The 11,538-nt window shown below is 39.8% G+C and overlaps 1 protein-coding gene across 1 annotated transcript in view; it reads right to left on the bottom strand.

Annotated features, from left to right (window-relative positions):
- Positions 1-912: 912 nt before the first annotated feature.
- The window catches only part of GPATCH1 (G patch domain containing 1), a 54,211-nt gene continuing 43,585 nt past the window's right edge, over positions 913-11,538 (bottom strand). Inside the window, exons 16-20 of the mRNA XM_005862479.2 lie at positions 10,118-10,322; positions 8,478-8,585; positions 5,274-5,371; positions 3,471-3,616; positions 913-1,191 (exon numbers count right to left, since the gene is read on the bottom strand). Of these exons, the coding sequence (XP_005862541.2) occupies positions 1,161-1,191; positions 3,471-3,616; positions 5,274-5,371; positions 8,478-8,585; positions 10,118-10,322 (588 nt within the window). The 3' untranslated portion in view covers positions 913-1,160. The remainder of the gene's footprint in view (positions 1,192-3,470; positions 3,617-5,273; positions 5,372-8,477; positions 8,586-10,117; positions 10,323-11,538) is intronic.

An 11,538-nucleotide genomic window follows, 5' to 3' on the forward strand; every position in this document is an offset into this window, starting at 1 on the left:
CCCTGCGCCCGCGCCCCGCCCCGCCGCCCCTCCCCCAGAGGCCCGGCAATCTCGCTGCTTCCTCTCCTTGGAGAACAGGGGCTTCGAATTCTGGAAACAAAAGGACCCAGGTCACGAGTGTGTAACCTGCGCCCCATCCTCAAGACCTTGCTTGTCTTCCTGGCTCCCTCTCCCAGGACTATCTGTGTGTCCTCGGCCTCTGTAGGGGCTCTCAGTCAACCCACTTTATGTCAACAACAGAGAAATGGTCATTAAGTTAAAGACTAGGTCCTGGATGAATTAAGAGGTAGTTATTAGGGGCGGGGTACACACAATATGTAGAGCACGAGGGAAATACCTGTCACAGTGCCAATGAAAATAATAGAACAAAATGTCAAGTGCTACTCGGGTGGTAGTCCTACCATTAGAAAAAGACTATGGGTATTACAAAATATCCAGGGTTGCCATCTCTGGGTGGGCAGAAGTGCTTTTCTTTCCTTTCTCCTTTAAAAATTGTTCTGATTTTTCTATGATATTATTTTGATAATATTAGAAAACTCTGTAATTTACGTTTATCAAAGGTCTCATCAGTGCAGAGGAGGCAGCCTCAGAGAAGGGGCCCGGGGGTGGGCCCATACTTTCTGACTCTTGGTCTTGGTGCCTCAGATACATTGGTGACTTCTACCCTGAGAGGCTGAGGATCCTGGCACTGTTCCTCCCATGGATTCCTGGCTGCCATCAACCACCAGAGGGAGGAGCCAGACAGAGGGAAACACTGCAGGAGGGGAAAGGAACCCACCACCTCCCCCTACCCCAGTCCTAGATCAGGTCAGCTGTCCTTGTCTGGATTTGGCTTTCTTCATAACAAAATGAGAGAACAGTCTTTACTTTTCATTCTTTTTTTAGAGTTTCAAGAGATAAAAAATCAAGAAGGAAATAGAAAAATCCATTTTAATTAAACTGTACAGTCTGAATTTTTTCCTTGACACTAACTGAAGTTAAAAATAGAAGCCAATTTCTGTGACCTTCCAAGGCAGCCTTTGAAATGTCAAGGTTTTAAAAATTATTTTACAGCATGAATTTACATATAAATACAATCTGTACAATGTATTAACTGAGCAATCAATGGACTTCCATCATGGAGGAGATCTGGTTTCGGAACAGGCCAGGGCAGAATTCAACTACTGCCTCCTTAAGGGAAGATGTTTTAACCTGGAAACAGAAGTAAAAGAGAGAAGGAAGTTAGATATGAACTGAAAGGCCAAACAGCTCAATTTTATTAATGCTTCACTATGCTATGACACTGGGATGCAGTGTTTCTTTTTCATCACTGCTAATTTACTCACCCTGACTAATACTGGCTATACACTTGGAGAAAGTTAAATGGTTACACTGTTCTGTTTGAAATTAAAAAAAAAAAAAACACTACAAAAGCATGAAAACAGTTTACATATATATAAAATCTTGAGTTAGGGAAGGCCTTTAAAAGACAAAAATGAAAAACATACCAAAAAAATTGGTTATATGAGTGCATCAAAAATTAAAGCTTCTGTACAACAAAGATAGTTAAAATTATGACAGGTAATACACTTAAACACAAAGGATTAATAGCCAAAATTATTATTTTTTAATTACTAAAAACCAGTAAAACAATCTCATAGGAAACAGAACACTGCAAGTACATGAGCAAGCTATTCACAAAAGAGCACATGGCAAAGGCTCACACAGGAAAGGATGCTCAACCTCGTAGTAATCCAGGAAGTGAAAATTGAAATGAGATGCCAGTCTTTACTCATCACACTGGCAAACAATTTTGTACCATTTACACTTGATGTAATAACAAGGTGCTTTCATAATCTAAACTGATACAGCCACATTTGGAAATAATCGGGCAGTATTTATTCATTCTAAATGTTCACACTCTATGCTACATGAAATTATATTATTTATATTAACACATTGTATGCGGGAAACGTATTTATACGTTTTACGTTGACTGTAAGTAGTAGAGCCACCTGTTACTACCCAGAAACAATGTGTTAAAAATGCAGCCCTAGCTGGTTTGGCTCAGTGGATAGAGCATCGGCCTGCAGACTGAAGGGTCCCAGGTTTGATTCCAGCAAGGGCACATGCCGGGTTATTGGCTGGATCCCCAATGGGGGGCGTGCAGGAGGCAGTCGATCAATGATTCTCTCTCATCATTGATGTTTCTATCTCTCTCTCCCTCTCCCTTTCTCTCTGAAATCAATACAAATTCAATGATTCTCTCTCATCATTGATGTTTCTATCTTTCTCTCCCTCTCCCTTTCTCTCTGAAATCAATACAAATTCAATGATTCTCTCTCATCATTGATGTTTCTATCTTTCTCTCCCTCTCCCTTTCTCTCTGAAATCAATACAAATTCAATGATTCTCTCTCATCATTGATGTTTCTATCTTTCTCTCCCTCTCCCTTTCTCTCTGAAATCAATACAAATTCAATGATTCTCTCTCATCATTGATGTTTCTATCTTTCTCTCCCTCTCCCTTTCTCTCTGAAATCAATACAAATTCAATGATTCTCTCTCATCATTGATGTTTCTATCTTTCTCTCCCTCTCCCTTTCTCTCTGAAATCAATACAAATTCAATGATTCTCTCTCATCATTGATGTTTCTATCTTTCTCTCCCTCTCCCTTTCTCTCTGAAATCAATACAAATTCAATGATTCTCTCTCATCATTGATGTTTCTATCTTTCTCTCCCTCTCCCTTTCTCTCTGAAATCAATACAAATTCAATGATTCTCTCTCATCATTGATGTTTCTATCTTTCTCTCCCTCTCCCTTTCTCTCTGAAATCAATACAAATTCAATGATTCTCTCTCATCATTGATGTTTCTATCTTTCTCTCCCTCTCCCTTTCTCTCTGAAATCAATACAAATTCAATGATTCTCTCTCATCATTGATGTTTCTATCTTTCTCTCCCTCTCCCTTTCTCTCTGAAATCAATACAAATTCAATGATTCTCTCTCATCATTGATGTTTCTATCTTTCTCTCCCTCTCCCTTTCTCTCTGAAATCAATACAAATTCAATGATTCTCTCTCATCATTGATGTTTCTATCTTTCTCTCCCTCTCCCTTTCTCTCTGAAATCAATACAAATATATTTTTTTAAAAAACAGAACATAACAAAATGTATATGTACACGTTACCAGTGTATAGTTAAGCAAAAAAATTCTTGTAAGTTACATGTGAAACTAACAGCAGAGGTTACTGTAGAAAGAGAAGTTTGGGGAATTGGTCAAGGGCCACTTTAAGATTTATCTGTAAGGTATGAATTTTCACAATGATAACATATTCACATATTACATATGTAATTAAAAATTAACTTTTCAATAAACCTATTTAATATGCAAGTTTATCATTTCTGATGTTTGCCTCTAAGCAAATACATCAAGATTTTAATAAACCTTTGAGAGGTTCCTGAAAACCACTGTCTTCCATTGCCTACCGTCTTAGCAGTTCCTGGGGTGACATGTCTGCGGTGTCTTCTTCACTCTGGCTGTCACTGCTGTCAGCACTCTCAGAACTACTACTTTTTTCTGACTTTTTATTCTTTTGCTTGCCTTTGTGTTTGTGCTTCCGATGTTTCTTTTTCTTAAAAAAAAAAAAAAGTTGCTGGAATACACAAGCACACACACTCACACAGGTGTTTCCCTTCCTAATTCAGTATATGACAGGCTAATGAGGCATTTGACTGCTGGAGTCATTCAAAAACAAAAGCAAAACCTCATTTGGGGTGAACTTTAGCCTAGTGCGAAACAGGCCAGGAGCATTCAGCTCTGCACACTGTCCACAGTGCCCCCACTCACAGAACTGATCCTCTAGCGACAGGCACAGCAGAACCAAGCAGATGTCGGCAGGATACTGCCTTGACACTTAGTGCCCCTCTTATCCAAGGTGACCCCTGCCTCTTCCCATACACTGACTGGCCCATTTTGTTAGGCATATGTGATAAACTACACATCAGGATGCGAACACCCTGGAAATGCACAAAGTAGAAACTGGTAAGAGAACAGCAGACACACTGGTAAGAAACCAATGAATTTGGTTTTTGAACCTGTCAGCACCAACTTTTTCCTTTCACTACAAGTGAACTTTCCTCATCTTCTATGCTCAGCAACCCTTTTTTTTTTTGATAATCAATCAGGGAACTGTTTTTAATAAATTCCACTACTGCCCAGACCACTTTGGGTACCCAACACTAATATTAACTGAATTAAAAGCCAGTGTTGCCCTGGCTGGTTGAGCAACAATGGTTAGAGCAACAACCTTCACACAGTAGGGTCACAGGTTCAATTCCTGGTCAAGAGCACGTACCTGGGTTGCAGGTTTGATCCCCAGCCCCAGTCATGTGGGAGGCAATCAATCGATGTGTCTTTCTCACATTGATGTTTCTCTCTCTCTTCCTCTCTCTCTCTCTCTCTCTCCTTCACTTCCACTATGTAAAAAACCATGCAAAAATTTCCTCAGGAGAGGATTCACACAAAAAATAAAAATTAAAAAAGCCTGTGCCTAACTAAAAAGAAGACTTGGCCCTAGCTGATTTGGCTCAGTGGATAGAGTGTCAGATTGAGGACTGAAGGGTCCCTCGTTCGATTCCCTGTCAGGGCATATACCTGGGTTGCGGGCTCAATCCCCAGGAGGGGTCGTTCAGGAGGCATCCAATCAATAATTCTCTCTCATCATTGATGTTTCTATCTCTCTCTCTCTCTCTCTCTTTCTTCCTCTCTCAAATCAATAAAAATATATTTTTTTTTTAAAAAGAAGAAGACATGGACCATGAGGTAAGGGATGTCAACAGTGAACACATACATTATACATTCAGGTTTTCTTTATTTCAAATACTAAACTATGGACCAACATCTTTATGTAATGAGAAATGTCCAAAATAACACCTTAATTTAATACTGAATGAGTGATCAAATAAAATTTTTATTATTTAATACTCAACCATTATTCTAAGATACTTAAATGTCCCTTTTCCTAATTTTTAATAATCACAAATAAAAACTTTTTTAAGTAGAACTGAACAAATTAAAATATTCCATTTGAAAGAAAAACAAAGTTTCTGAAAATCGAGGGTTTACAAAGAATGTCTAGTCCACACTCTGTCAAGCTGTCGAAAAACCCATGTGCCCCCGTTTTGGCCACAAGACACCCTTCAGCGGGCTTCATGGGGGCTTGTCTGGATGACAGAAGCAGGAGTGACAAACCCCACACACTGAGCCCAGGGCACCCAGAAGTCACTGACCTTCTCTTTCTTCCGTCTGTGCTCTTTCTTGGTCTTGTGTTTTTCTTTGTTCTTTTTATGTTTCTCTTTTTGAGGAGCCTCAAGTTTCTGGCGAGCATCTGAAACACAAATGCAATAAACACATGAACTACAGGGGGAAATAAAGCTAAATTCTTGAATTAGGAATATGCCTTAGATGGGATGATTAACATTAAGGCAGAACTCCTGCCCTGCCTCACTGATATACAAATAGATTAGCATATCACGTGTTAGCTCTATATAGGGAGTTCCAAAACATGTATACACACTCTTTGAATAATTATAAAGGCAGCGTTTATTAAAATACATTTGATTTTCAAAATTGAGCTATCAGCTGTTACAGTGCGTACACATTTTGGGGGGACACCCTGCATTTAAAAACTGCCAGAAACCTCAACATAAGTCTTGTCTGATCCAATGAGCATCTTGGCAGATGAAGACAAAGTCAGACTAGAATGCCCATAAGCTTTTGTAATTAACATCCTAGATAAGCTCAGAGTCTGAACCTCAGCTGTGTCGCCAGCTCTGTGATCGATCTTGGGCACCTTGCTTAACCTCTTCAAGTCTCAGTTTCCCCTTCCATAAAACAGGGATAAGAAGAATCCCTAACTCCTTAGGGACATAGAGAGGATTAGATGGGACTTCAAACAGGAATCCCATAGCCTGGTATCTGGCATATAAGCTCCTCTCATATCACCCTCCCTTCACAAAAGCACATTCAACATGAATTCGTCTTATTAAGTTGAAACACTAAAACACTAGCATCAGAGCAACACAATATATGTAATCATTAAAATTACAAGTTGCAGGCACCTAAATTCTCCACCTCCAAATTCTGACCAAAATGTTTTCATAGGTCATTAATTTCCTGGTACCCAAACCCACAAAAATTCATAATAGTAGAAGCAGTTTAAATTATTAAATCATCTTTTTCCACCTAAAGAAAGTTCCAAGTGTTTCAGGTATGGATATTTTCCAAACCCAGTTAACAGGTGTCTGCAATTTTCTATTCCTATAGTTTGGTTATATTTTTCAAAAACTGACCTCCCCAACCTTTATTTTTTTAATTAAAAATTATTTTATTCCTCCGGTAAAAAAAAAAAAAAATTATTTTTATTGTTGACAGTATTAGAGATTCTCCACCTTCCCTTCCCCCAATTTTGCCCCATCCACTCAGCCCCTCCCCACTCCCCAACCCTTCACCACTCTATTGTCTGTGACCATGGGCTATGCATATAAATACATGAGTTCTTTGGTTTATCTGTTCTCATTCCCCACCACCATCCAAGATATGTCAGTTTGTTCCATGCCTCCACACCGTGGGACTTATTTTGTTGGTCGATTTATTTTGTTCATTAGATTTCACATGTTAAGAGATCATGTATAGTTGTCTTTCTCCGACTGGCTTATTTTGCTTAGCATAATACTCTCCAGCCCAGCCGGTGTGGTTCAGTGGTTAAGCACCAACCCATGAACCAGGAGGTCACAGTTCAATTACCAGTCAGGGCACATGCCGGGGCTGCAGGCTCAATCCCCAGTAGGGGGCATGCAAGAGGCAGCCAATCAATGATTCTCTCTGTCATCATTGATGTTGCTATCTCTCTCTCCCTCTCCCTTCCTCTCTCTGAAATAAAAACATTTTTTTTTTAAAAAAAGACTCTCCAGGTCCATGCATGCTGTCTCAAAGGGTAAGAGATCCTTCTTTTTCACAGCTGCATAGTATTCCATTGTGTACATGTACCACAGTTTTTTAATTCATTCATCTACTGATGGGCATTTGGGCTGTTTCCAAATCTTAGCTATTGTAAACAATGCTGCTATGAACATAGGAGTGCATATATCCTTTCTGATTGGTATTTCAGGGGTTTTAAGATATATTCCCAGAAGTGGGATCACTGGGTCAAATGGCAGTTTCATTTTTAATTTTTTGAGGAACTCCATACTATTTTTCAAATGGCTGCACCGTCTGCATTCTCACCAGCAGTGTACTAGGGTTCCCTTTTCTCTACATCCTTGCCAGCATTTATTGTTTGTGAGGTGATATGTCATTGTTGTTGTTGTTGTTTTTAAATATATTTTTATTGATTTCAGAGAGAAAGGGAGAGATAGAAACATCAATGAGAGAGACACACACTGATCGGCTGCCTCCTTCATGCCCCCTACTGGGGATCGAGCCCGAAACCCGGACATGTGACCTGACCGTGAGTCGAACCCAGGACCTCTTGGTCCCTGGTACTATGCTCAATACACTGAGCCACACCAGTTCAGCTCATTGTGGTTTTAATAACCTTTTTTTAAATGCTATTTTTTGAAGAACCATTTTCCCTCAATAACCCACAGACTAAATTAAGTTATTAACTATTCTAAGGATATCAAGGACAATCTGAGAAATGGGCATAAATAACTTAGCTTTTAACAGCTAGCAAACTTTTTTTTTTTTTTAGCTAGTACATTTTAAGCTAAAGATCTGAGTAACTAAAGTAAATAACACATTCACTGCAACTTTTCAAAACTTCACACTTTTTACTCCTCTCTGCTTCTTATCATCTCTTTGAAGGCTGAATTAACTAAAACAATATTTATATGTGAGCGCTATAGGAAACTATAGAATAGATAACAATTATTTATTATTCATATACCTGGGGCACGTTATCAGAGGTTTTTTAACCCAGTTTTCAGAGAAATGATAAACCAGTCCAAACATTTAAACATGAGAGGTCAATTTAAGATGGCCCTGAACAGAAGTCGTTAACAGCTACTGGAGGAGGAAGATGGGCTGTATTTACTTCTGAAAGAATTAATTTTATTTTATTTGCTACATTAGCCAAAGTATAAAAAAGTCTCAGAATACCCTACTCTCTGCAATTCCCTTCTCATCTTTGTGTCCTAGACTTTTACTTTTTTATTTCTATAAGTGACAACATTTGAAATATCTGAAAGTTAAAAAGAAAGAAAGAAAAGCTTCAAGGACTCGGAGGCTGTAACGCAACAACCATCATTGAGGTACTAGGTGGAGCAATAGGTTTCAAAATGTGGCTGAGAACAGATAAACCAGCAACAAATGTATATATTTGGTTGGCCTCATGTTGGATTAGATGAGTGGCTATAACACAGTTAGAGTTGTCACATTTCAGGGGACACTCTGGTGCCAGTGCAAACAGGTGAACCAAGGAGCTCTGGACTCACTGGGGCAGAAGACAGGAGGCAGCCGAGGGCCAAACTCTTCTCTTTCGTCTATCTGCGTCTTCTGTATCACGAAGGAAGGCGCGGGCTCCTGGGGGGCCGGCTCACTAGCTGAAAAACACCAGGGTATTAGCTTTATATATCTGTCAAATATTAATGTACTTGAGTCTTTAACTAATGTCTGTTGCCACCAGATAACATGTGCCTTCCTTCACCACTTGGCTTAACTAGCTCACACCAGGTGCTGAGGACACAGGTGTGGTGAACCATGGACCTGACCTCCAACCTCATGGGCTTTAGAGCTGGGAAGTCAGTCACACAAGGGCACAGGCAGCCCAATGCATCAGTGTCTGTAACACAGGGATATGTATGGCATCCCGATCACCTACTGCAAACTGAAGGGTTGAAACATATCCTCGAAGAAGGGTCATCAGAGAAAAATTAAATATATAATCAGGGATGTAAGACTATGCCCCAGCTCAGAAAGTTTAATTTCACTCAAAATGAATTATCAAAGAGGAGAAAAACTGAATATAAACAAATTATCATGTTCACATAAATAATCTCATTTTTTAAAACAGATGACTATGTTTTCAAATAGGAGAGATAAAAATAGAAAAAGTCTAGAAACATAAGCATCAAAAGTGTTCAGGATGGTTATCTCTGGGAACTTAAGCTTTCTATATATTTATACTTTTAAAATTCAAATATGTATGACTTCGTAATAAAAATGTAAGTTGAATTTTTTTTATAGAAATAAAATAGAGGCTGACATTTGCAATCACCTAAGAACAAACAATATTTTATACTACTTTGTAACTTTTTGGTTAAAGGCCCTCAAAAATTATACCCACGTCCACCACAGACTGTCAGGGCAGGCAGAGCACTCTAATTTTGTCCACACACCCACCCCCAAGCATCTGAAAAGTCTTCTACCCTTGCAAGTGCAAGACGGCCTCCTTTCCTGTGCCAGCACTCCTGGCTGGGTTAAACAGAACAAGCAGGGTAAGCTACTGACCAAGTGTTAGAGTAATGAGGACAGACCCCATCTGCCAGGGCTGGTTGAGCCAGAGCACACAATGTGCCCTACAGAGAGGAAAGCTGGAAGAGCCCCTGTAGTCATGACTAAATGTCATCCAGCAATCCTAGCACCTCCTCTCAACAAGGTTTTAAAAACAAGCTCAGTTGGTTAGAGCATTGTCACCATACACCAAGGTTGCAGGTTCAATCTCCGGTCAGGGCAGGGCACATACAAGAATCAACCAATGAATACATAAATAAGTGGGACAATAAATAGATGTTTCTCTGTCCCCATCCCTTTCTTTCTCTCTAAAATACATACATACATACATACATACATACAGCTATTTTTAGATAAAATATTTACTATTCTTAAATCTTCTCAACTAGGATAAGTAGGAAAATCAACATTATCAAACATAGCTATCCTAAACATATACCAGAGGTTTATACCAGACAAATAAAACAGAACTCTGGTCTACCCCAGTTAAAAATGTAAAAGATTAAAACACCACTGATTGCTATTATCCTGGTTTAAAATTACACACTAAGCAAAGCAGCAGCTTCTCTAGAGGCATCGCTATTTTCTCCTTTAGATCCCAAAGTCTGAAATACTGACGTACTGGGTGCCACAGACGACAGTTCCTCCTGGGAACTTTTGAAGTCAGCCTCCCCGGGACCCTCCTGATCATCCTCGCTGTCGCCCTGCTCATCCTCAGAGGATGAGGACTTTTCTTCAGAGGAGCTGGCAAAGATGGCCTTGAATAAGTCCATGGATGGGCGGCTCTCTCCTCCTTCAGTCTGTGAATCCACATCTTTGTTTACCAGCTGTATTAACAGGGAAATAAGCATCAGGGATGAAGAAGAAAGAGTGAAAGGAGCCAAATGTTCTAGAACACACACACACACACACACACACACACACACACACACACCGGTGTTTATGTTCGTGTACATGGGTCTCCACACTCACATACTGCATAACTAAACAATTATCACACACAATATTTATTTTTGTGGTGTTTCTGATTCAACAACTGCAGGATGTGCTGAACGGTAGAAGCAGCTGAAATTTCTCATAGAGATAGGTCGTTAATCAGAAATGCAGAGAAAAGTGCAGTAGGAAATAGCACAGTGCCTCTGTCCTGTTTTCAAGAGTCTGTCTGAGCCTTCAGAGGTCCAATATTAAAGGTGCTGAAGACAGTCTACTCATAAGAAAATGCTGGAGAGAAAACTAGACCCTCCACACAATGGGGAGGAAGCCAGGAACACGCTGATAAAATGGCCACAAAACTTCTCTTTGCAACTACACATCACTCTTCCTAAAAGAAGCCTAGAAATGGACATTCACACCAACCAAATAAAGAGCCAGTAACTTTGTATACACTCAATTCAATCAGCAAATAGCAAAGGTGAGAAGAAGACACAGCTCCCACCCTCCAACAGCGTATCACCAGCCAGACCTGGGCAAACTAAAGTGCTAAGCGATACGAGAACCCCAGGCCCAGATCACAATCCACTTCTGTCCTTCCATGTTTCCACTGGAGAACCAGGCTCAGAGATGAGAGGCCCAGCGACTGGATCTGGACTCTACTACCCAGCTCTCCTCTCTCAACCAGTGGTCACTCCTCCATACCACATCACCTCCAATTTCTACAGCAAAGTTACAAATACCCACAGGAGGAAAATGGTACAAGACAGTGGCATTTGTGGTTTTAAAATAAACTCTTTTCACAGAAATAAAAATCAAAGAAAACAAGTATACCATTCCCCACTAAAAATAGCCAGGCACCTTGGAGACTGATTCTACAGCTGGAACTGAGAAAAATAAAAAGAGGAGTCCAGAAAATCTTACTGAGCTTCATGCTCGGAGAGGAGGAGGGATATATTACAAGGACACAAAACCTACCTGAAGGGGCTCCAACTAGCCAACTAGTACAATCTGAGTGTTTATTTTTTTAAATTTTTAAAAATATATATTTTATTGATTTTTTACAGAGAGGAAGGGAGAGGGATAGAGAGTTAGAAACATCAATGAGAAAGA

The sequence above is a fragment of the Myotis brandtii genome, unplaced genomic scaffold, assembly GCF_000412655.1.
Source record: "Myotis brandtii unplaced genomic scaffold, ASM41265v1 scaffold165, whole genome shotgun sequence".
In the NCBI taxonomy this organism is placed as follows: Eukaryota; Metazoa; Chordata; class Mammalia; order Chiroptera; family Vespertilionidae; genus Myotis; species Myotis brandtii.